The sequence below is a fragment of the Vidua chalybeata genome, chromosome 3, assembly GCF_026979565.1.
Source record: "Vidua chalybeata isolate OUT-0048 chromosome 3, bVidCha1 merged haplotype, whole genome shotgun sequence".
In the NCBI taxonomy this organism is placed as follows: domain Eukaryota; kingdom Metazoa; phylum Chordata; class Aves; order Passeriformes; family Viduidae; genus Vidua; species Vidua chalybeata.
Window position 1 is genome coordinate 67124667 of NC_071532.1, and position 27253 is coordinate 67151919.

At 40.2% G+C, this 27253-nt stretch overlaps 1 protein-coding gene across 1 annotated transcript in view; it reads left to right on the top strand.

Annotated features, from left to right (window-relative positions):
* The first annotated feature begins 1937 nt into the window (after positions 1 to 1937).
* Positions 1938 to 27253, top strand: part of LAMA4 (laminin subunit alpha 4) — a 96057-nt gene continuing 70741 nt past the window's right edge. The window contains exons 1-2 of the mRNA XM_053938838.1: positions 1938 to 2303; positions 23483 to 23584. Coding sequence (XP_053794813.1) covers positions 2103 to 2303; positions 23483 to 23584 — 303 coding nt within the window. The 5' untranslated portion in view covers positions 1938 to 2102. The remainder of the gene's footprint in view (positions 2304 to 23482; positions 23585 to 27253) is intronic.

Here is a 27253-nt window from a genome sequence, read left to right on the forward strand (position 1 = left end):
TATCAAGCTGGCCAGCCTGCTGCCAAATGCCTGGGAGCAGACATAGAAGGTTGATTGGTGGTTGATTTTTCAAAAAACAAAAAATATCAAAAAAAATTCTCTCACACGTATTATGGCAATTTGCTGCACAATTCACTGGGTAGTTAAAAATCTCAACTGCCACCATGTGAATTGCAATTCTATAATTTATTTTCAAGATGTTTTGTTCTCTTTCTTAGCCCTGCTTTAATGTTATCTTTACATTTCAAGGTTGCCCCTGTAGCAGGACGCCTAATGGGATACTCATGGAGTCCTTGCCTGGAGTCTCCCTGGTCTTCTGTTTCCTGCTTCAGACCTGTAACAGGCCATTTCCAGGACTGCCATTACCAGAAAGAATTAGAAAAGTCCTGGCAGCCGTGACATCTCACCCTCTGGCTCTGGGAGGACTATGTGCTTGACACCAGGCCAGGTTCAGCAGAGAGATGCTTCTCTTCCCTTCCTCTCAGAATGGAATAACCCTCAGCTGCCATTTATATCCTTTATTTCCTCCTCCTAACCTTGGTCCTGAACCTCACACCCTTGTGTCACGCAGCATTTTCTTTTCTGCTGGGGGAATACTTTGTTCCACAAGCTTGAGTGGCCTTGCCTGCTCAGCTGCGCCATTTCTGAATCAGGCAGGGTTTCTTCACAGTGAACCTCCTTATGTCCCTCTATACAGCATTTAAGGGTCCAAAACTGTGCCTACAAGTGTATGGAAGTTAACAGATTACCAAAAGTCTTCATTTTAGCCTTAAATCTCTACTAGCTGCTTCCTGGGTCGATAATACCTTCAACCAGAAAGGAGAGGGTGAAGGAAGGGAAAAAGAAGGAATCCACTTTCAAAATGAAGCTTGGTAAGCCAATTTCTGTGAAGATTTAAGAAAGAAGCCTGACTGGTCAATGGTGCTACCACTCCCTGCATTCAGGACCACTGATGGACAGGGTGCTGACCTCTTGACTGGAGCAGTGCACATTAGTATAATTATACCCTGACTTCATCCCAAAACCTAGCAAGGATTACTGTCTTGTCTTTTTGAGGTCATAGTCACAAAATGAAGTGAGCTATGGGCAACATATTCAGCTCACTTTCACATACACACTGCAAGCCTTGTTACCAGGGCCTCACAAAGCATCTCTTGAAAAAGGAATACAAGATGCTCTTTGTAAATAAAAGTTCATGAGTCTGAGGAATGAAGTCATTTTCCAAAATCGCAGTGAACTATATTCTTTTTCACGAGCCAGCAGGAAGCTGAGAACTGGGCTTGAGAGAAAGGAGCTGAATGAAGCATGTTAGAGAAACCACTTAGCCCTATTAGCCCATGGCACAGCCAGGCTGTCTCCCTCCTCCTCTTCCTCCTCCTCCTCCTCCTCCCACCCACAGCCTCCCCTCCCCCATGACATAAGGAATGGCTAGTCTAGCGGGTTTTTATTTAATAAATTTGGCACCTTTCTGCCTTCCGCTGAATAAACTGGAGATGTTAAAAAATAAACAGTCAGGAGAGTCAATGATTTGTTTGGAGCAGTCAGATGGAGTTGTGGGGGATTGGTGTGGAAAGGGAGGAAAGTGTGACCTCACTTTCTGAACAGTAAAGTTTGAGTGGGAGGGTCTCCACACGAAAGGTAAAAGAAGGAATGATGTGAACATGTGAAGGAAGCCAGAGCACTGAACGGAGCGTCAGTCTGTATCCTGACAGGGGGAGATAAGGTGGCTGGAGTGCTAGCGGTGCTTTCCTGGAATACAATCTCTGTTTGACACTCTCTGCTTAAGCACTGCCCATCTGTATGTTATTGTGCTGGAGCCTCTGGGGAAAAAGAGGAGCCACAGGCACGGAGAGAGAACGAGGGAGGCAGCAAAAGCGTTTTTCTTCCCTTCTTTTCCTTTTTTTTTTCTTTTTTTTTTATTTTTTCCCCTTCTTTTAAATCGGGATCCGGTTAGACTGCCTTGAAGTGCCACATCTGGAAACTGAATGCTGAAAGAAAGTTAAAATAACTGAGGCACCACTAAGCCAAGGGGGGCTGATTGCAGAAGAGGGTAAACAATTACTGAGACGCTAGAAGACCACTGCTGGATGTAAGGGGAGGAAATGGCTTTGATCTCCGCCTGGCCCCTCGTTTCTCCTGTATTTTTCTTTTTGAGATGCTTCTCCTCCAGCACAGCCTCAAGTGAGGGAAGCGTTTTTCAGTTTGACATTGAAGGTAGCTCAGCGGTCAGCACGCAAGAAGCCACTTTTATCAGAGGGCAGCAGCAGGCAGTAGCTACTGGAAGTTGGGTGCCTTTTGCTGAGGTACAGTAATTCCCTTCTCTCTCTAGTGTCTGCAATTTTCTGTTTTCACCTGTCTGTGTCAAAGCTCCCATCTGGTAAATGTTAGCTTAATCATTTGAGCCTTAAAGCGATACAGGAGGATTTGGGGGTGAGGCGGGAGGTGGTCTGAGACATTGCATTTCGGGACTGGAGAGATACAGTTCAGACTTCAAAATGTACACATGCCCTGCCTGCTGTGAGCAGACAGCTGCTGTACTTTGCAGTGAAGCTGGCTTAGCGTGTCTCTGACTTTCCTGCCAACAAAACTAAACAGGCCTGTCCAAACAGAGCTATTTTACAAGAGTTAATTGTCACAACAATTTTCTGCTTGCCTTGTAATTCCTGCAATCGTAATTCACTGAAATTTCCTGAAAGAATCTATCTTTTGATGGCAAACTCTGTCCTGTAGAAGTTTGTGCTTTTGCCTCTGAATGCCATTCACCTCCAAAATCTGAAGTTTGTTTTCACAGTGAGAAAGCAGGGGATGATAAATCAAATGCATCTAGGAAACTGCCTGCAGAGAGCACACCTGCAGAGATTTCAAGTTCCAAAAATTATGTGGTTGGGATTAGTGACAAAGGAAATTACAGAGATCCGAGAAGCAATTTGACAATGGAAAATTTCCCCTGTTATTTTGGGGTTGATTTATACTCTTTATTTTAGCAACACTGCATCAGGAATGGGCTACTCAAAAATACTTCTTGAGGAAATAATTACTCCAGCATACACAGGGGGTGGGGTAAGGTTGGAAGTGGAACGGTGGACACAGCACAGTAATATCTCATGCGTGGTAGATACAAAGTAGGAGGGCAATTGAGTTCCATAAGGTCATGGGAAGGGAAAGAGTAGTTCTTCTAGCATAACATCCAAAAATGAGGTGAGGTTAGCACAGCTGTGTCACTGTGACAATATTAAAATCGCAATCTCCAATATCACACGGCTGATTTTCCACCTATCCTCCACTTGCCAGAATTAACAGCCATAGAAATAAATGCATAAAGCCTTCACATATCCAGGGCTGCTGCTGCAGGGCAGGGCAGAGCTCATTCCCCTGCTCCAAGCAGCTGGACAGCCTCAGGAAACGCCTGCCCACCCTGCCAGAGAGTCCGCATGAAACATGACCTGTGTGAGAAAACTGAAGGTTAAACCCCGCATTGCTCAGCATAAGGACTCTCAGGAGCCATCCCAGTTTTTGGATAGGCTTCATGGTGTGGGATGTACAGATTTTCTCCTCTGGCCTCGGATCAGCCCTGGGAAGCTGTATTGCCACCTGTTGCTTACAACATGGAAAGTCCCTCAATTAAATGCCTGACTTAAGAGCTGGATGGGTTTTGTAGCTGCTTTTCATGGGATAATGAGCATAAGTGATTGTTAGTCTTTCTTGTTATGATAGTATAATATGGTTTTCCCAGAGACACAGTTCACATTTCTTCATGTTAGATTTTACCTTGGGAAAGCACTGTGAGATATTTTGGACACTGCAGGGGAATGACACTTTAATTTCCTTCAACCATTTCAATCCTTTCTAAATTTTTGCTCAGGCCAACATAATAGACTCAATTCACTGGTGCTTCCTCTGGTAGTTTACTTCAGCCTATGCAATGGCAGCACTTAGACTCTGGATCCCATATTACAACTGGATGACTGTGCTTGGTATTGTCAGCCAAGGCCCTTGGCTGCAGAATGCTATGGTTTCATGAAGAAGAAGCAGGGACGTCAGGACCCCTTGCTGGCTGCATATTTCAGCACCTGAAAATTGCCACCTCCATGGCAATTTCCAAGGAGGCCCAATAGGATGTTTTTTTGGGATAGGACAGATGGCTCTGTAAGAGTGAGAAACCGCTCATTGATCCATGTGTGTGGTTGGTAACAGGATTTGAGGAACAGGCTTTAAGCCTGGAGGTTGATGTAGGGGGCAGAGAATGATGCTTTGGTAGTCTCTCAGCCAAGGAAGGAATATTACTTTTGGTCCTCAAAGAGCTTCTCCCTCCCACAGCTCACCTCCCCTTCCTCAGCCTCAGGAACAGGGTTATCCCAGTAGGTTTGAATTAGCCTCTTTAGAAGCACGAGTGCTTAACCCACAGCTCACAGTGAACCGCAGAGTAAACTCCCTTACACAGCACAGTTTGATTCAGCTCCTTCGTCTAAATATTGACTCAGGCCTACAGCTCCCCCGAGCAGACAGAGGCTGTTAGTCATGTCAAATAGTGCCAAATTATACAAAGGGGGCAGTTTCATACAGCACAGTTACAAAGCCACAGATGGGGCTTCATTGTGGTCTGTGGTGACAGTCAGCTGCAACATGGAACGTGCCAGTGGGAGTTTCCAGGATGTAACTGGTGGGATGCTTTTAAATCCTGGTAAGAGTTTGATATTATGAACCTACAGAAGAACAGGAGATCTCAATTAACATAAATACGTATTAGTGAATATTTGTCAGCTTTCCAATCCTGTTGTTTACCATGTGTGGCAACTCTAAACTGAGAGAAACTGGGAGAAGGGTTTAAGAAATCAGAATTAAAGTTAATGAGGAGCTTTGACAGTTTTTTTTTCCCCCAGGATTAGGATGAAAACCTCTCAAGAGAAGAGAACTACATTCTTAATGCTATGCTGATATGCTGTATCCATGCACAGAGAGTACCATGGGTCTGAGTTGGACTTCAGGCAACATCAGCTACCTTGGTGCCCTCATTCTTAATCATTATGTGATCTAGAACGCCTAAATTAGGCATATAAATTGTTCTTAGATGTTTCCATCAGAATCATGGGCTGTCTTCAGGTACAAATCCAAATTCCCCATACAGTAGTGGAGACAGCAGATTTTTTAAACCTCTAATTCCTACCGGTGTTCCCTGGAAAGGCTCAAAGAAGTCTCTTCCTCTTGAAAGACTTTGTTGGATGCTTGCTTCAGGACAGCTTTATGAATCAGCTAACGTAGATGTTTCAATTAAAAGGACTAGATTCCACACCATGAAATGTTGCGTTCCCTACATAAGGAGCATTGTTAGTGGCCACCATGGAATAAGATATCTGTCTCTTGTTTAAAAAAAAAATTTGCTTATAAATTGATTAAAATTATTCAGAAGGGTATAATGAGAAGGATTACAGTGTTAGGAATTTGAAGATAGCTGAGAGAGTCTGCAATCCAATTTGCCAACTCAGAGGGAGGTTAAGAAAAAAATGTGAACTTACTGTGTAATTACATACAGAAGAAAAAAAATTGGCTTGTTAGTCTAATAAATTAAGGTATTGGTATATGCAACAATTGGAAACTGAAGATGACTATGTTCAAACTCTAAGTTAGTTAAAAATTTTATTTTCACAAGTGATTAAGCACTGAAGATTTTATTCAGTTGCGTTGGTTTGTCCATGAAGAGGCAGATCAATATGAAAAGCACTCTTAAGTACTCAGAGTACTTGTGTGCTATTTAGGAAAATTAAGTTCCTTGGCTCACAAAGATAATAAGGGGAGGTAGGGAGACGTTTACAGTGCTGAATCTTGATGTCTATGGGGAGACAGAGAGAAGAAGAGTGAGTGCAGAGTATTGGATCCAGCTCATCAGTGCAACCCAACAGCAGTTGGAGGCATGAATTATGAGATTGGTTTTTCCAAACAAGGATAGATTAAAACATTTTGTAAGGAAAATTTGTGAGAGATGGAAGCAAAAGACTTAAAAGAGGCAGATATCAAATGAAAGCAGATAAGCAAGTGACAAACATCAAAGATGTTTGTTTTAGTATTTCACTCACTAGCTTGGACACAGCAGAAGGAAAGGGAGTGGTGAGACACTTCCAGGTTTGGTGAGGCACAACAGTAAAACTGAAAACCAGAAGTTCTGAGAACAGTTATGTCCCACTGTCAAACACATGCCTCTAAACTAAGAGGCAGGTCATACATTACCATTTGGGTCTGGAGCCTGCCACTGTCAACATTTGTGTTTGTAAATGTCTCTGATATAATGGTTTTAATTATATAAGTGTAGAGTTTGCTCCCCATTAGGAAGCAAGTTCCTTACAGAGTCTAAGGTGAGAGTAAAACATGGTACAAGACTTTGAATACTAGAGAGTATCATAAATGATTCTCTGTGATCTACACTTTGTTGTCACTCTTCTTAATGTAAAATGAATGTAAGGTGACATCCAGTAAAATATTCATTTCATTCTGACATAAAGGACTACAAGAGGCCAGAGACCAGTATAGGAGATGAGTGTGGGAAGGATTAGGGGAAGAAAGGGAAGACAGACATTCTGTGGAGACATCTGCCAAGCCAAAAAAAGATAATCTCAAATGTCCTCCCTGGAAAGAAGAAGTGAAGTAAATAGCGGGAAAGGAAGTAAACTAAAGCAGGAAGACAAAGGAGAGGAAAAAATTAGAGCAAGAATGAGATAATGAAGAGTCTTAAGAGTAAAGAAAAAAAAAGAAGTTGGGACAGGGCAGGAATCCAATTCCCAGACTGAAGGAAGGCATGATATTGTTGGACAGATAGAAGAGGAAAACTGTTTCCAGCATCAGTGTTTTTGGCTCAGGGGAAAGGCAGAGAGGCAAAAGTCCTTTAAAGGAAACAATTATCACAGGTCAAAATTAGCCATTTACTATAAGAGAAAGTAAGAGGCAGAAGTTATCTGATGGAGCTTGTGTGTTAAAATTACATGTTTGACAATCATTTTTTCCCACCTGACTTTTACCAGCAGCTGCTGATAAAACACAAGAAGCATTATTTGAGATGCTTGCCTTCTGGTTCTCTAAAGTGATAAGCAATGATTAGCATGGGACTTGTGACAAACTTACCTCTCTAAAATGGCTCACATTAAATGTATAAACTGACAGCAACCATAAGTCCCAGCCACTTGTTAACAAAGACTCAAAATATCACCAAATTGTCTTCACTCCTTTCCCCCAAAATGGTTGGAACAGAAAATCTTGCAAACTGTTGAGAGAAACCACAATTTGATCCCTGCTTGTAGAATTAATCTGTTCAAAACAAGCTGGTACTACAAGAAGCAGCAGAAGACCTAATCCTGAGGTGTGAGCCAAAAAGCGTTTTAGCTTGACAGGAACCTTTATATTCTTTAAAGCTAATGTGAACTGCATATACTTTTTAAAAGCAGATCTTTAAATTAATTCACTTCAGACCCTTGAGGTTATGTTAGGTTAACTCCTATAATGGGAAATTTGGATTTCTAACTGCTGTTTTTTTCTGATACAAGGTTATGTTCTGAGAAACATCTATTAGTAGGGAGGAAGTTTTACTGCAGATGTTTGTGATTCCAACTTAAGTTTCTCATCAAAACTTTAATGAAAATCAGCTGCTTGGAGTAGTGCCACCATTCTCCAAACCTTTTGAATCATAGGAGGATGAAGCAAATGGAAGCACAAGACAGAGCAGATGCATAGTTGGAAGTTTTCTCCATTTCAAGAAGATGTATAAAATACTCACCAGAAAACAAAATTTAAACTCCATTGAGTGTATTCCCACAAAGTTTTGGGCAAGTACCAGCAAAGTGACCTAAAGCTTACTCTGGGCTGTGAAAACCAATAAAAGGCATTTTATGCCCACTCTTATTCACAACATGGGAAGCAAGGAAGGAATTAAAAGTCCAGTTTTTTCCAGGGGCCTGAGAAGAAATGAAATAATTGCTTTCTGAAGAAAACTTGGCCTGATTTAAACTGATAACAATTAGAGTTTCTAGTGTTCAAGAGCTGTGTAAAAGAGGTTTAGTTTCTGAGTAACAGATAAGCAGCCACTGATAATTTACAATTTGCTTCTGGACTAAGATTTCAAACACCAAAATATAGACTTTTTGGGTTTTATATTTTAATTGGTCCTCTTGAATGTCTGGATCTGATCCCAGTCCATTTTCACACACCACCATGACCTGGGGATGTTTGGGTTATGCATCCTAATGCAAGATTCAACAATTGCTGAATAGCATTGTACACAAAGCTGTTAGAGCTCCAAAGTTTTTGAAATCTAATTCTTTGTCATTAAAATCTCAAAGAGATTTTCCTAACTGTCAGTCAGAATACATAAAGTGTGTATTTGACAATGAAAACAGATTGACTAAAATACAGTAAATATGATCTGGTTTTGTCGTTCCTGTTTAGCTGTATTTTGCAATTCTTTATAAAGTTATTTTCTTTAAATAAATACTTCATGAATACTAGAGCTCCTTTTTTTTTTTTTCTTGTGACAAACCAGCTAGAAACAGTGCTAAAACCCACAGCATTCAAGAGTCAAAGAATGGAAGAGGGCTGTGAAAAATATTTTAGAAATTACTATTCCAACTTTACAAGACTGTAAGAACAACAATGATGTGTTCAGGTCATGACATATGGAGGCCAGGGAGTATGAGAGGAACTGGCACACCTCAATTAATTTGAAACATAATTAATTTGAACCTAACTTAATAATTACAAAAAAAAAAAAAAAAAAAAAAAAAAAGACTCTACCTGGATGAACAACTTTCAATATGTTGTGTAAAATTAGCTCATTCAATCTTTGACAATTGCTGCCAGTGTAGCTACAGGAAAAGTAGCTACACAGAACCAGCACCTAAACCAGATACTTTCTGAGCTGTGTTACCATCCAGTTACCACCCTACAATGCATCTTTTACTCTTTTATGAAAGACCTTCCAAGTGGCGAGAGATTAGCAGACTTTTCTGCCGAGGCTAATGCAATGCCAATATGTCCTAGGGTTTCCTACTGTGGTTTTCCACCTCTGAGCCTAGATGGTAGCCCATGGAGAGCCACAGAGAGCCTGCCAGTCGTGACTCCCTTATGCTATGCTCCCCACTCTTGGCTCCAGGGACCCTTCCTCAAAAGCACTTCGTGGAAGGAAGCATTTGTCCAGATCCAGTATCCAAAAAAAGAAAATAATAAAAAAAAAAAAAAAAAAAATCTGGCAGGACAAAATATAACATAACCCTCCCTACCCTGGCTATTAGAATCCTTCATGCCCCAGAAAGGCTAACACAGTCTGGCCCATTGAGGATTGGCAAGGTCTGACAGTACCTGGCACAGATCCATCCATTCAGAGGGATGTGGGCAGGTATTGGAGGTCTAGACATGGTGTAAGGTCGGGGAATTTGCATACCCTGCTCAACCTTTTGCAAGTTTGTGGTTTTCTGTGTCTCTCTACTTCCAGTCAATGGCAAGGATAGTCTGCAGAGGGTCAACAGAGTCTCTAAGGCACCAGCTAATTCAGGGTGTTTGGTGATGGATTTCTGTGAGGGATAAGAAAAGAAATTGGTTTTCTCTTGATACATTGATTCTTCCCTCTCTTTGAGCCAACAGAAAATTTATTTCTTCATTATCAAACTAGGTCTATGATGAAGCAAGCCCAGAGGCACTGAAAGATAGAGGCAGGTTACCCCTTCTCCCCAGCCCTGGCTTTTCCTCTCTCCTTTCAGAGCACAGCCTCTGCCCAGATTCATCCTGAATATATGGCATGGAGTAAAAAATTAACCATGCTGAGATGCCTTACTCATTTCCCACACATTTGCAAAGTGCTAAGACAATCCAGGGGGAAAGCCCTGTTTCTGAGAACTGCCCAGAAACATGGGATCTTCCCATCAGCCATCTCCAGAAGTTGTCTGTCTTGTCCTTAGCTGGGCTACTCTTAGGAGGCAGAGATGGATGAAAGCTCTTTGTCTTCATCTTTCAAGATTTTCACATTGGCTTGGGTTTCTTTCTAACAGGGTTTTAATTGATGCTATGGTTATTGGTCAAGCAGATCACTGCTCTTCTCTGCTGTGATTCCAACATTTCAAAGAGATGCAAAATCAAACCAGGAAATACTAGCAATCTGGAAGGAGGGAAATTGAAGCTTGAGATTTACCATCTCAGTATTAACAATGTCCCACAAGCACATTAGTACTTGCTTTAAAGCCCACTTTTCTTTTTCATCCCTTGAAAATTTTTGCCTCTATCTATAAATCTCTCAGGGTGTATTGTAGTTTGTCAACTGATTATGTCTCACTTATCTGAGAGACTCAATGACTCAGAATGTACATTTCATGTAAGTGGGGACTGGGTGGAGGGTGGTTAATGAGGAAACAACATAGGTTTATCCCTTTTCCTGTAAATTGAATAAACTTGGCATTTTTTTGAAAGAGAAAAATCAACCGGCTACCCTTTCAAGTGCAGATTTTCTATTTCCAACAGCAAGCATCCATAAGAGTAAGATTTTCACTCAGTGGCATTACTAATAAGTAAATTAGAGATTGGTATTAATATCTGATTCTTAGCCAGCTTCCAGACAGCTAAAATAGTTTATCCCTCCCCCTTTATAGAGAATGCCTTTTAAGCAGAGGCTTTGTCTTTCCCACTGTATATGGAAAAAATGACTGTGCAGTTCTATGGAGAATGCCTAGCTGAGATATGTTTATGTTGGATCCAACCCCATCTCTGTTGCTGAATGGCAGTTTGTTTTCCACTTGAACTGGGAAAGGGATAACAGTCTGGAAACTTTTTCAACACAGGAAATTTTTAAAAAATGTAATACAATTACTTAGTCAAGGTAATAGATAATGTTGTTGTTCTGCATAAAGCCATCTGGCTTTCAGCTATTTCTTGTTTTTGGGAGTCCCCATCAGTCTGTCACTGCTGCAGTGCAGGCACGCTCAAGCCCACCCAAGGAATCAGAATACAGAGGGACAGTGGGCTGGGGAAAGGGTTCCTTGTCATTTTTTTCCTGCATGCCATTCTCTGCTTTGCTTACTGATTTGGAGGTTTCCCCTTGTGCAATTAGCCATATTCACTGTCTCACTGACTGCCAGCTCTACCATGCCATAGGGAGAAATAGAGGTAATATTTTTTCTGTGTCTTCCTGCTAGCCAGATTTTATCAAGAATTGTAGTAACTATTTTCAGTCTTGCTAGTTTTAGGTTTGGTGATCTCTGATCTTTGCACCTAAAACTTTGAAAAGGTTTCCACCAGCTTCATAACCTCTCCTTTATTATCATCTAAAATAAACTTCTCTTTTGGAGGCTGATGAGTTGCTAACTCATCAGGTAATACATAAATAATCCAAATTGTTGTGGATAAATCAGCAAGTGGAGTTTTCAAGTTAAAAACTTATGAAGTTAGTGACTTGTCCTGTGTCCCTTAAGGCAACCACAACTTTTCCAGTAAATTCTGATGAGGGCTCAACCCCTTTGCATATATAAACAATGGAGAACTTCTAGTGTTTAGTCACTGCTAAACACAGCAACAGTTGGAAAACCAGACTAAATTCAATCATCAGCACTCTTTAGCAGCTGCAGACTGCCCAGACATGGAGTGCCTGGCTCCAGACCAGCCCTGTGCTCTCAGGTGGGAGCATCACTGGGAATGCAGGCAAAAAGGAACACTATTGAGATCCATGCACAGGGAATGGCAGAAAGGACACTGGTAACAGAAGGTTATGCTTCATTTGTTTCACCACTTATTAAGCAGTTCATTTACTGAAAAAAGATTGTATGTTCACAACCAGTGTCACTGCTTTATTTATTGTTTTTTTGGTGTCTGAAGATTCAAATTACTCAGATTCACAAAAATATACTGCTGCAGATTTAATGAGCATTTCATATCACTTATCCAGAATACTCCATTAATTTGCCCAGATCTATGGCAAATGCACTCATTGAGGTTTTTTATCAAACCTATCTCATGTGAGAATTTCATTTAAAAATAACAATATGCAAAAATATTAGAGGGCTCTACTTCATGACAATTTAAGCAGGAAAGAATTTGCTTTTACATTTGTAATTTAAATAACAAAACAGAAACCTTGTGTAATAATTACTTTAGTTGTAATAATTACATTAGTTTGCAGTCTCATTAAATGCAATTAGAACTGAGATACCTGTCAAGATAAGTGGATAAAAAAAAAGATTACCAGCATTGTGCCCAAATCTCTTCACCAACTTCTGGTTAATTTCTAATTTACAACATTAGTGGAACACTGGAAATAATAAATATTTCACAGTTAACAATGTCAGATATTTAAAAGAACAATATGGAGATTTAATGGACTACACTAGGGTGCTTATTATAAAACTATCATAAACATTGATTTGGAGACTAAGCTAAAAAATGTGTTCCTCTCAGGAATGTTTACAGTTTTAAAAATAAATTTGAAATTGCAAATGGCTAATTTGCATGAAGCTTCTGCCTTTGAAATGGTAAATACTACAGAGTGGCTTTTTGCATGCAAACAGCTCCCTAACAGCTGTAGTGTCCTATTAAATGGGGTAATTAACTGTCTAGCTGTGATGTCACACACTGAATTCATTTCTTCAGTAATAATAGTTAGAATGTGACCTTTCTTGTTCAGAAGAATTTGATACTGTAGACCAGAGGTAATGAAGGCTTATAGAAATTATAAATAGAGCTTGGAGGCCTAGGAGAAGCTGCTGAACAAGCTTGTTTGTTTTTAATTCTCTAGTTTGCAAGGCTTCAAAGCTCAGATAAATTTAGCAAAAAATCAACAGATAATAAATAAAATTGCAGAGCAGATGTCCACTTTTGCCTGCAGGTTTTGGGGTATCTCATGGTGGAGAGCAGAACTTCTGTCTGTCTCTCTCTATGATTACTTTGATGGTAGAACTTGTCTGGCCAACAGGTCAGTTTTTAACTTCTGAGGGCCTCACTCTCCAGAGGAAGACAAAGATTCTTCTGAAGTGTCACTCCATAGGGATTTATATGTTCAAGTACAAAGGCAATCTTGAATTTATTACTCCTGGTCTGGGAATTTAAAGTCCATTTATTTCTTCAAATGATAACTTAGAGTGAAGCATGACAGCTCTGTGAAAGGGCACAATCAGAGCATTTTATTTTTAAAATTAGTTGTAGTTTACCTCAGTGGTTGAAAAAACTCACAGAAATCTCCTCCTTAGCCAAAATCTGTTCTAGGAAGATGCATGGAATAAATTAAGAGAAAATAATAGGACAGATAAAGGGGAAGTCGCCAGCAGAATTAATGTTCTTTGTACCTTGAGTACGAGCTCCTGCTCTTAATTTGTTTTTTTGACAAGAGAAAAATGCTTTAATCATTGTATCTAACAGAAACAAATTACACAGATGATATTTTTTAAAAACAACTATATCAAATAGATTTTTCCATATTCATGTTTCCTTCCTTGTATGAAAAAAAAAAACAGATTTTCCTTAAATATCTGAAAAGCTCCCTTACAAAGTTAGTTTGAATCTTTCATGGGAAATTTTATCACTGAACTGTGTTTTTTCTTTCTATACCCTTTGACAAATCCTTTTCATATATCTGGTAAGCTCTGGCAGTAAATCATTGCAGGTCACTCATAAAAGTCACCCTCAAATACAAGAGTGAGGTCTAACCCTAAGAAAGAATGGTGGGAAAATGGGGAAGGCAACACAATGTCAAGCAGTGCTGTTTACATATCAAAATGTCTTCAAACTATGGCTGTTTAGCTGAAGGCAAAAAACATTCTTTCAGCACTGAATTAAGAAAAGTCTTGGGTCCAGAAACAGCTTTACATTCTCTGCAGACATCTGGAACAAGCAAAACACAACTACCAGAAATGTCTGGTCACATGGGGATGTTCAGTATTCCTGGTGGTTCTGAGCAATTCTCTTAAAAGACATGAAGTTGTTGAGGAGTGTCACTGCTGGGTACACTGGGTACATCTGGGACACTGGGATTACATTGTGTGCTCTGCCATGGGTTACACTGGGTACATCTGGATACAGTCCCAGATAATCCACTCTAGGCTGCCCTGCTTGGACCAGTCTACCTCCAGAGGTGCCTTCCAGCCTCAGCTATTCTGTGATTCTGCATGGCTGTGGTCATTATTCCATTTCACTGACTGAGGTAGTGAATGAAAGAGCAATGTTCATTGTCACACAAGACATGAGCAGAAGAATGTATTTTCTTGAGTCCCAGTATTCTTATGAACATAATTAGAGAGAGAGAGCAGCTTGTGCACGGAAACAAGGCAATGAGTTTCTTTGATGTTCAGTGAGAGGGAATATTTTTGTTATGTTAATTTCAATCTGTATAATGAAACTATTGCTGTGGAGGTGTTTATAGATTAGAGGTGAAGCATATGTAATAAAGTGGGTGAGTGGCTGAGACCAGGTGCAGGGATAGGCAGGGATAGCAAAGGTAGGAGAAGAGGAGTAGGAGGACAAATGGAAAGCAGAACAGGGAGGACACAAGGGCAACAACAGAATGGCTGTAGGAGCCAATGGGGGTAGGTGGAGATCCCAACCCTTCAGTGTAATGTTCACTTGCTCCATTAATAGATACAGCCCAGGAGAAGCACCGAGGCCTCCCCCAAAAAGGGCCAATGAACAATCATCTCATCTGGTTGGCATTTACTGTAAGACTGTTTAAATGATATTCAAGCCTCGTTGCCAACAAGAGAGACATATAATATAGACAAGACTAAAAGGTAACTATAAATAAAAGCTAGGGTGAGCTATAAATACAAACTGAGAAGCCATGGATTTAATCAATGCCTCACAACAAACAGACTTATTGGAACATACTCTCTGCATCAAACCCCTCATTGCTACAAGTATTCACTGTGCTTCTGAGGAAATTGTTAACTGCACAAATATCTATCCATAGGAGTATTCTTTCTCCTTTAGCAAATTCAAGTCCATACAAATTTTGGGAAAACAAGGTCTAGAAGAAATTAATAAACAGATGATTGGCAACAACATAGTTACTATTGTAAAAATGTGGCAGCAGTATGAATGATAGTCAGAACAATATCAGAGCTGTCATCAAGTACTTGTATATAAAGAGGCCAAGGACACCTTCTAGAAATACTTTCTCTCTTGTGTCGCAAAAAACCAGAACACAACAAAGCAGAGAAAATTTAGTTAGACAAATTCTACCCCGAGTCATACACTTCAGGATTCCTCAGATCATAGAGTCATGGAATGTTAAGAGTTTGAAGGGACCTGAAAGATCATGTAATCCCAACCCCCCTGCCATGGGGGATTTTTGTTGGAGAAGCAATAAAAATCAAAGTGTTTTAATACAGCCATCTGTTATCTCAACCATTTTAGCTGTTGAGAGGCAAAGACCACCGTCTCAAACTTCTTTCTTACCAGGTATTATGTGAAAAAATGCAGAGCTTTGCTTTGCATTTTTTTGATTTCACTTTGCTGATGATCTTGTGAACAGTCTGGTGTTCACATGTCAAACAGATGAGAACAAAAACTGTAAAGAAGAGGAGCAAAGCCAAATAACATTCAAAATAGAAAATAATATTACGACCACTGTTTTCATGCAGTTATCTCTGGTGATCCTGCTCTTTTGGAAAACAGGAATCAAGAACCATGCAGAGGCATCTGGAAGCATCTTGTGGTGGGTTCAGTGATTTGTTATCTCCTAGTTAAGAAATGTAGTGAGCCAGCCTTTCATGGTTAGCTAGGCCAAATTAGAAAGATGGATTACCTGCTGATGCACACTGCTCAGATACCGTACATGTACCTGTAAAATATGTACTGTCTCCTGAGCACATAAAAACAGCATAGTTCTAACTTTAAATGCATCCCAAAATTTTCTTAGCAGTGTTTCTCAGCTATAGTCAATATTTTGTCCCGGAGCATTTTCAGCAAGAACTGGTGAGCTGGCACCACTGAGATCTTCATCCAAAACTGTGGAAAAGTCTAGGTGTGAAGAGCACCAAAGCACATTAATTAATAAACACCTTATCAGTCTGGTAAACTCAATCCCTGATGGGCTCAGAGCAGCTGCCTACACATTCAGAAATGGGAGAAACGAGAGCAGGTTTTCCTGTCTGCTGACCCTATGCAGCAAGTGCAGTTCATTTCTTTTCTAGGGAACATGCAAGTCCATCCAGTCCTCTGAGACCAGGGCCAAAGCCAGCACATCTCAGCCAGCAGCAGGGCCCTGCAGAGCAAATATAGGTATATCCTTTTCCCCCACTTAACCCTTGTCCATCCCCTTGTACCCACACACTTCTGAAACCCATCCCCATGCAGTGAGATGATACTCCTAAAAACTACACATACTGAATTCTCAACCTGAAATTTAACCTCCAGCAGTTAAGCACCTTTTCTGTGATCAATAAAGTGCATGTTGGCTGTGTAAGATGGCCCAGGAGACCCCAGGGCTCCTGAGTGTGCTGCGCACCAGAACAGGGGCTGACACTGAGCTGGAGCTGCACACAGTGCTTTCTGTTCATCTGCTGGATTTTATATTTTGGCAACAGATGGAGAGAGGTTTCTTCTGCAGGTCACCAGTGGCAGGAGGGTCAGGAGAGTGGCATGCAGTGTTACCACAGCTCTTTTTGTTCGCATAAAGTTTCTCAGCAGGCTGAAGAAGAACTAAATCTTTCTGTCTATGCTTATGAATAACACATCTTTGACCTGAGGAATTTGAAATGTCTATTAGTTTGCTCCCAGGGAGCAAGAAGTGGTCAAATGACCATCAGTCTACAACTGGAAGACTGGATTTTAAAAATCCATATTTAAATGCACTGAAGTCAATTATGTCCCAAGCTGAAAAGCAGATGTGAAAGTCACATTGCTGTCCTCAGTATCTTTTGGTGAATGAAATACCAGAAGTATATTTGTGTATCTGTCAGGAGACAGTAAAGGAGACAGTTTTGTAGTTAATGATTTCTAGTCATGATAAGCCATATATTTTGTGCCTGCCCAGAGCGGTTTTAAGACAGGATGTCCATGGATTCAAACACTTAGTTTATTTACATCCCAATTTGACAAAACAGTATTTTTAGTGTGCCTTTTGGAAGGACCAAGAAGATGTCCTTAGAATAGGGTCATTCTTTCTAGTCTAGATCTTCCCTGCACATATGTACAGAATTGGTTGGGTGTGTCAGACATCAAGATTTCCTTTATATCCATCCACTTTCTCTACCTGAACATACTGACTTGTGGAACAGACTCTAAGGAGACTTTGCACTTCTCCAAGGATACAGGGCCCAGCAGTTTGGCCAGATCTGTGTTGCAGCCTGGACACTTCTACAAGGCATAGCACATCTGACCTGTGCAATAGGCTTCATCTCACAGACTTTGTATACAGAGCTGGCACCTACACACAAACTGCCCTCCACATCCCTCTGCACTGTTGGGAGAGAGCAGCAGGCACAGCTGACTAAATTTAGGTGTGTTTCCGTATACAAGAAATCAAACCACACCACGGGTGTCCAGCTGGCTTCTGGCCACATGGCATCCCATGTGGAAGTGTCCATGTGGATGACTCCCAGCTTGCTGTGGTTTAGTTTTCCTACACAGGCACGCAGCTGCCAAGGCCAGCTCGCCCTCACACCAGCATGGCCACAGCTGTGTTAGCTCAGTGCTGCACCTGGGGCACAGAGCTCCTCAAGGCTTCAGCCTGGGACGCCTTCAGGGCTCACACAGACATGCTGGGTGAGACCTGCTGAATGTTTGGCAAGATTTCTGTGAGCTCTTGGCTGGGCATTGAAAGTGAAGTCCCTATTATAGGTGATCAAAACAAGCAATCTCTTTGGAAAAGAGTCCTGCCTGTTCTGAGGAAACCAGAAGAACTGAAATAACATCATATGTACAGTAGATAACTGCTTTCTCAGGCTTGTTTCTCTAATGTTCTTATTTCTAATAAACAATTACTACTGGGAGATATTCAAGCAGGAAAACATCTTTATTTTTAGGAAGGGCAATAAGCTATTTATCTCAAGTTGGCCTAAGCAAACAAACTTCAAAAAGGCCTCAGAACTGTAGCTGCCAATTTCAAATACTGCTTATAAAGACAAATAAACAAAAGCAAGCATGCTTGGGTTGGGTTTGGAAATGTCCTCAAGGAGCAGAGGGCTGATGTTTCCATGGTAATGCCATGTATTTCCAGCAGACTAGTCTCTGCTTTAGAGACAAAGATTTGAAAATTAATGGAGGTGGTTTAGAGTATTCACTCATCTGTGTATGATAAAAAATGTAGAGTTTCAGCAACTTGATATAACTTTGACTCCCAAACCTCTGTTTGCCTAAACTGTTCCTTCTAGATGGATAAACATTACACATTGATGTGAAGCTGTCAAGAAGGGACATTGCTCCACTCAATTTGTCTGATTGTTTCCATCAATGCATTGAAAACATGAACTTAAATTATCCATGTGTCCTAATTTACAGGTTTCTATGGCTGATATGATGCCTGTTATACCAGAGAAGCAACATTTTTCTATTTTCTTTTCCCTGTGTTCTAAAGCAAAGATTCATAATGTTCAAATAGAGTTTGTTTTCTTTTTTCTTCTTTCTTTTCTTTCATTCCATAAGAGACAATGGGGACTTCTAAGGGTCCTACAGTTCCAAAACTGTTAATCAATCAACATCAAGTGATAAATATTATTATGTAAATAATTCACAATATGTGTCACAGTTGTCCATAAATATTTTGATTGAGAGATAGCCTCTCAGGCCAGATTTCACACTCCTCCAACTATGACTTCCTTAGGTTTATGCCTTTTGACAATATTTTTACCACCTTTACAGAAGAGATCAGGCTGCAGAAAAATGAAAACTGCAATGCACAAATATATTTTCAAGATTAAACTACATGGCAAATTAAATTTCATCAAGATAAAGCAGGTAAACAAACTGTGGTATGTCAGCTTAACCAGAGATAGCTATGTATGTACTTGGCCAAAACCAGATGGCAGGTAATGAGAATTAATTATATTCTCTTCCACTGAAGGCTAAAAGAATATGATCAGGAACAGTTTCTAAGACTTGAATAGCATATCATAAATGATGCTAGAGTCATTTATCTAACCTCTTGGCATATGAAGGTGTGTGGAGGCTGTCAGAAACTAAGAAAATGTGCATTTTTTACTCTTGCCATCAAAGATCACCCTTCTACACAAAGCACAGTGTTTGTAATACAGGATAGAACTTTTTTGTATTTTTGCAGATAGATCTGGGATATTATGTTAATTAAGTTGATTTTCATTTCATCACAAGCCCATGAGTTCATCAGGCTCAACGGTGCCCAGATCACGTTCATTTTTACCATCCTGAACAGACCTTTCTCTCTAGTAGTGAGACTCTCCCAAGTAATACCATAATGTTTGACCTTTCCCTCATGCCTGAACATCCATGTAGCTCCCTGAGGATCCTTCTCAGACCTGCAAGGAAGCACACCTTTGGACTCTCTCTCTAGCAGCAAAGACCATAACACTGCTGGGAGCTACAAACAAGGCTAAACTTAACAGTGTCTTGGCAGCTGGTGTGCAGTGGCAACTACTTTGAATGCTGTTGCTTAGGTTCAGTTCCCCACATGCACCAACTGTTTCCTCTTTTACAATGGTCCTGGAGGACAGCACCATCTTTTTCTTCTGGGCTTCTTTTGGACCAGATGTGATAGGATTCCTGGTCCAAGACTGAAAATAGTATCATGGATGTAACACAAGCTGAAATGTCCACTAAATGTCTATAAATCCAGACCATTTAACCCTGAATACACATGCTTTTGTGTACCTCAGCACTTGGGAGGAAACTCTGGAAATAAAAAGCACTGGTGTGGATCCAAGGGAGCCTTTTATAGTGGAAGAGAGCTTTTGTGTGTTTATATACTCACAAGTCTTCCATCTTCAGTCCCATCTTGCATTCAGACCAGCAGAAAGGTCTGGGTGCAGAAGAAGCAGAAAATTACTACAGGCTCCCCAGAACTTTCAGCATGCAGCTGGTTCTTGTTTTTAAGTAATGAAATCATTAAATCCAGATGCAGGGCGGGAGGGGAGAATTAATGCCCCAGGGGTGCAGAGATTTTCAGGAGATCAGCAAGGGCAAGACTGGATTGGACTTTTCAACTTGAACTGGAACAAACTTTGTCCCTCAGGGAAATAAAATATCTAATAACTGTGAAGACATAATTGCTAATGCAGACCTAACATTTTGGCCTTCTAATTGTCTTCACCATTCAGAAACAGACAGTGGACGGAAATGGCCCTCACTCAATTGCCTACATAACTATTTTGCAGGGAGAGTATTTCCATTTTGTTCCAGTCCTGTTTCTGCTTTGTGTGCAATAATTTTGTGCTCCCATAACATTCAGCAATTTGAATCCCTCAATTAGCTCAACACTCTGACACTTCTTTTTATAAATATGATGTTGGCTCAAGCTCTGGAACCAATCACTCCATTATCACTAGTAGGGCAAGGAGCAACAAAAATATATCAGAATAATTGAGAATGCCTGGGAAAACTTCAGAGCCCAAAGGAAATCTGGAACCCATTTTCCCTTCATTCCCTTGTCCCTCATACCATTGATTGTCAATATCTCATTTCTGGTTTACATTGATGCAAACCATGGTTTAAAGTACTGCTTTAAAATAGTGAGCATCAGCACCTTCCAAGTTTTTTGTGATTAAATTACATGGGGGGGGAAGGCTATGAAAAAAATACCCAGATGACTTCCTCACATCTCATTTTGAAGAAGGGCTCTGACAATGAAAATATAGGGACCCAGACTTGAGGCAGATGTCTTAAAGAACTCAGAAATGTGTCTGCTAATAATGGGAGGTAAACTGGTTCCCAGTGGACCTTAGCAAAGTCTGTGCAGCCCTTGCCCTTAACGCTAAAACCAACGATGTAGCACTGACCTGCACTAACTTGTTACTGCTTGGTGTGTGGACTAGATGGAAGCTCTCTCATGGCTGCAGTGCAGGCATACCATCAATTGAAGTATAAATGAGATTATCGTTATGGCTGACTAAAGGATTTTCATAGACACCTTTACAAGCACTCCTACATTTCCATTGTCTGTATTCACTGCCATAAGTAAAAAATTATTCTGCTTAGACCTGTAAAACCAAGAAAGCTTTTGGGCAGACACTAGAGGAACACAGCTAGGACCACCCACCAGCTCTGTTCATCAGAGAATATAACAAGCTTTAGATCTGTATGGGTGGAAAGAAATATTGCAAAGGCAGACATTGGGACAAGAATCTGTTTTCAATTTAGAAACTAACTGTCTCCCTTCCACAGTGTGTGGTGTAATCACTGAGCTGCAATCCTTAGTCTGGCGGGAGCCAGTCCTACCACTGTGTAAAGACTAAACAACTGAAAGAAACAAGCAGTAGAAATAGACAGTATTTCTGCTGTCCCAAAGAGTCTGTGGTCTGAAGATTTTGCCTCCTAGGAGCTATTATCAAAGAAAATGTTTCCAAAACCAACCAGATAAAATTCTGTGCACAAGAATGGTAAAGGCAACTGTGTTTTCCATTTATGTTCATCTCCACTTCTCAGAGCTCTCTGGGATAAGATTGGACTAATGATTCATTTCTAAACCTAATTTTTACAGCCTGTTGTTAGTCATCTCCTGAGATGTTGTTTTCTAAGCGAGCAGCTTGTCTGGCTGAACCTAGCCACACATGGGAATGGAAGTTAACACACAGACAAGACTCAGGATTGCTGGCTCTTGCTACCCAGAGCTCTACAGCTGTAACTACAGCCTGATGCAGACATGCGAGTGCAGGTCCCAGGAGTGGCATGGCCATAGCATGGTGCCAGGGCTGGCTAGCCCTGACCACCAGCAGGGACATTTGGCACTACTGCTCAGAGGCCAGTTTCTGTGGGTAGGGGAGATATCACTGTGTGGGTCTGCATTTGGTACTGCATACGTGCTGTTCTGCCATAGCTTACACTGAGCATAAGAAGCTATGGGTGATAAGCTATTTTTCTGCACAGTGCAGAAAAATACCTCATCCTTGGTTTCAGGGCAACCCAGGAAAATAAGGAATAGGAAGATAGAAAGGAAAGCTAATCCTCCTTTGATCAGTGCAAAACAGTAAGAAGCCTCTCAGCTCATACAAATGCAAGAAGACACACACGCTTCTGAGTTACATGAACTTTACACTTTTCCCACTTTTTTCAAGGGTAGGTAACCTCAAAAGCCACAGAATACAAAAGTTCTGTACAGAGAGCCACAAAAAATACTTCAGGAAAGTCTGGCATACCTTAAGCTCTGATAGCCACCTCAGGGATGCTGTTTGTAAGTGACAGCAGAAACATCACTGTTTCACTGGCAAATCACTGGTGTGGCAAATAATTTTTGGAGTGCTAATGACACGCCAGGGTCTTCATATCAGCTCTGCAACAATATTGCAAGACTTAGACAAGAGTGAAATATTTAGGATCCAAGAATTCATTAATCTAGCACAATACATGTGACACAGGGAGACTGGACAGCGTGAGCAGGGTGACACAGGGTACCTGAGCTAACAGAGTTTGCTCCTGAGGTCAGCCTGTGTACATCTCACCAGCTTTGCATAGTGAGGAAAAAGTTCCTCAGTGAAGAACAAGAATTTATACACAACACAACAAAAAACTATCCTCTTTAATTTTCCTTTTTTTTTCAGTCTCTGGAGGGCACCTTAATAGCTTTGTGTTTCTGGTTCCTTATATTATTGCTTTAATTATTATTCAAAAGAAGGTGATCCAGATATTTACAATTTCTCTTTCATTTTGGTAAGCTTTGGTAAGTTATCAAAATTACTAAATTATATACAACAGGCAAAGCCATACATTTATTCAAAAGGGCATTGATCTTTGTAGATATGTTTCTGTTTCCCATAGGTTATTCATCCAAATCTCATCAAAACTTTGATGTAAAGCAAATTTTCTAAAGTTCTTTTTTTTTTCTTTTCTTTTCTTTTCTTTCTTTTCTTTTCTTTTCTTTTCTTTTCTTTCTTTTCTTTTCTTTTCTTTTCTTTTCTTTTCTTTCTTTTCTTTTCTTTTCTTTTCTTTTCTTTTCTTTTCTTTCTTTTCTTTTCTTTTCTTTTCTTTTTTTTCTTTTTTTCAGTAAAAGCTATTCCTTCCCTATAAATACACCTTCTTTACCAAATAAGGATTATGGTTTCTGGTTAACTCATCCTGTAGTACAACATGCAGTAAGAATCTGCCAGCTCCACACCCATAGCTTGTCAGGGATAGGATGCAGGCAGGAATGCTGACAGCTTTAACACTCTAAGGCAAAAAAAAACCAAGCACCAGGATAGAGAGTGAAAACACAGACTCAAGTTCAGCAATGTGTGTGTGGTCTGCTATGATGGGGTTGTGCAGTGTGCTCTGGGGAGACCTGATGGCTGTAGCCTTGCTTTCCTCTCCTCTCACCAAACCTAACTCTCCAGCTACATATGCATAGGAAATACTTTTTTTCTCATTGCAGGGATGCCAAGAAGGATTTTATCGTACCAGCTCAGGAAAATGCTCTCCTTGCAACTGTAATGGTAATGCAAACAGATGCCTTGATGGATCTGGAATCTGTGTGGTAAGGAATTCCTCTGTTCTCTGATTATCTGACTTTTAATACCAATGCTCAGTTTCAATATAATGCAAAAGCGGTGTCTGTACCACAGGAGCTTTTTGCTGAAGAAGGAACATAAGTAGGGCCAAGGCCATGAATTATCCTGGACAAAATTAATTCTCACTTAAATTATCTCTGCAGATTCAAAACACTCCCCTCTTGCAGTATTTGTGACAGTTAGCATGTGGAAAATTTTTAGTCCATCAGAAATATGGAAAGAGTTTTGTATACCTCTGGAGAAAAAAAATTGTATAAATTCAAACACATTTCTTTCTCCCCTTTATGAGTACAGTGCTGTGTATAATATAAACAATTTACAGTGGTGAGTGACCCCTGTGAGTGTATATACATGTGTGACCCATAGCAATTCAGCTATATGGCAGTCTCCTGCTGCAAAGGAACAACATGAGAAGGCTGAAACAATACACCAGGGGAAGAGTGTGTTGAATTCCAAGGTACTGTTACAATTTCGCATATGCTCAATCTGACTCAGAATCACCTCATACAGAAAGCTGTGTGTTAGTAATAGTAGTCAAACATTTGTAGCTCCAGAGCAAAAATCAGCCCAGTAAAACTAATCCCAACTACTAGCAGGCAATTAGGGCACTAATACACTAAAAAAATGATGGAAGCTAATGTGGTTTAAACCACATAGCAAGAGCTAGGCACTAGTATATTCTTTGCAGGCTTGTAAAGAGTCCAGCTTGTAAGAGCCCAGAACCCCTTGCTCTGCCATTTGTTACTTTTGACAAGTCATAAACCTTTGCCCTCACTTTATCTCTTCATAAAATGGACTCATAATATTCACATACTTTGCTTTGTTGCAACCACTATCAAGTTTTCAGTTATTCAAATACATCAAGTCAAGTTCCATGGCATATTTCCTACCATTTTTATTTCTGTGGGAAGAAGACTCTGCAGCTGTTCAGCACAGGAAAAATTACTATGGCTTGGCCATTGTAATGTGCTTAGAATTGGCTGGTTTCTGCAGAACACATGTTGGCTTAGTTTTTAATATTAAATTTTCAAATGTGGTTTTAGACTGCCGGGCATTCCCAGCTATTCTCTTTCACATGCACAAGGGTTTTGGCTCATAGGGATCATTGTCCCTTTAGTGTCAAGTGACAGTGATGCCAAGCAGAAACTTCTGATGGAAGACTTGGGAACGAGATAGAGAGCTTGTCACAGGTCTGATTCTGATGACTCTGGTCACCAGAGAGCTTCTGGAGTAGAATATATGAATTAGGAAGTGATTATATCCTCCCTCAGGTTACGAACACAACAGAAGACCTGTTTCCTGTCTTCTACAAAAATATGGCTGAAGTCAAGGGTTCAAGACAAACAAACAAACAAAACTAGAAAATTTACAGTATCAGGAAGCAATTATCTGAAAGTAAATGTACATTCCTGATTGGTGTTTCTTCTATTGGAGTCAGCCAGCTAGGTAATAAGGAATAAAACTAAAAGCTAAACCCTACTTTACTGTTTGAGTTCAAATTGCCCTTTGATAGCTTATCGGAAGGATTTTAAAAGCCATTAAGCTCATGTCATTTACTTCTGAATTAAAGGAACAGTGAAAAGGCTTAAGTGAAATAAAAGTGAAAGGTAGAGGAAAAGTGCAGAATTAAAAGGAGATTTAAAGGTTTGATAGCATAAACTAGAACCAGAGATGCCCATGGGGACTGCAGTAACAGGACCTTCCTGAAGATTCAGAAATTTCTAGAGAAGTTTGGAAGACTAATAAAATTGGTTAACAGCAAAACATACTGAGAAATCCTGGGAGAAGAAAAGCTTAGAGAAAGAAAGATATAACTTGAATTGCAGAAGAAGCACATTAGCTGAATGAATTAATTCAATTTAGGAAAAGGTGACTTGATGGTTGGTAATGTGACTTGTATTAGAATCAGTGGAAAAAGCAGCCTTCCCTAAGAGCTGGAGAAGACCATGTACAGATCGGGCCAAAGCCTGCTGGGGCAGAAATGAGTCAATATCTCCCAGACTCTGTGTCTGGGAGTTCCTGTGAAGAGCTAGGACCATGTGGTATGGAGAGCTCACCGTTCTCCCTAATCTCAAATTTTTAGGCCACCTACTCCAATAAGTCTTGCAGTGGAAATCACCACACCTGATAGCTAGACAAGATTTTCTGCACTCATTAAAAACAGTTAGTTTTTAATGAGCTGTTAAAAATAAAATTTATCCCACATTATTATTGTTGTCATCCTTTATTTCCATGATTATGAATTTGCTATCTCCCTGCTTCCAAGATGCAACAGCATTCCGAAGTTTTATCACTAATGGATTCTCCACCATAACCACCTCTTACCTTAACCTTGAGCTATAGATACAAAACATCCTTAGCAGCAGATCTTTAGAAGAACTGACCTTCCCCAATGTCAAAGTTTTCTATATCTGCATGTTTATCAACAGAATGGAATGATTTAAATATTAAAAAAGCCATCGCTTTTTAAAGTTAACTCGCTAACAATGCTGGAAGCTATAATAACATGAAAATAATAATAACACTGTGTTTGGTTGGTAGATATTTTTATAGTCTAAGTAATAACTAAGCTGTAAGACCTGAATAAATAGACAAGACAGTATAAAAAGGAAAAAGTACTCTGCTTCAAAAGGGATGAAAAGAAAGGGTTGGGCCCCATATGATGCTCTGAGGCCATCATATTATGCAAATCCCTCAAATCAATTTGGCAAATGTAGTTCCCACAGCATACAAATTAATGAAATTTTCATGGGCTTGTGCCCTGAATTCAAAATCAAATAAAATTAAACCCTTTTTAATGATGCCTTAAGGTAGAGTGCTCATATCTTTAATTTCTGCTGATATATATATCTTGAGGTTCTGTTTCAAAACTTCTCTCAGCTTATTCATAGAGTGCAAATCAAACCCACGAGTCATTAAAAGCTTACTGAATGACACAGTCAATGAATCAACAATCTCCTTAGGTAACCAGACAGAAGAAATTATTGCAGACAGAACCTTTCTTGCATAGATGTCCACATAAAGCCAGTACAGATATCAGTCACGTGATCCTGTGACTAAAACTGAAGAGACACGCAGTCCATTTTGTTAAAATCACCCAAGTGTTAGAAAGCCAGAAGAATAGCCAGCACAGCGTAAGCTCTACTAATGATATATTAAAAGAGAGATGTCAAATAATGTTTCATTTCAAAGACGCTATCTGGTGATGCATGTAAGGTCAGTAGGGGAAGAAACACAAATTCATTGTGCTGATCTTGGACTTTGGATTTTTAACATAATTTTCTCAATCCTGGCTACAAGAAGAAAATGAAGTCTCTTTTCAGGCTCTAGCTTTTGATTTTGGAAACAAGCATATATGTGATGTTAACTGGGTGAAACTGCAAGAGATTCAAGTGGCCATCTGCAGACCCAAGGATGTGCATTTCCCCTGCATAAAGCCCATCACATTTTGCTGCTAGTAAGACAGGAAGGCATGAAGGGAATTTTTTATCTCCTGCACTGCACCCCAGACCGCACCCCACCAGCGACCTTCAGCTGACCTATTTCTTTAGAGCACCTCTGCTGAGGGCTCAACATTTCAAAATTCAGACATGGAAGTGGTCTTCAAATGACTGATCATCAGAGGGGCTATGACA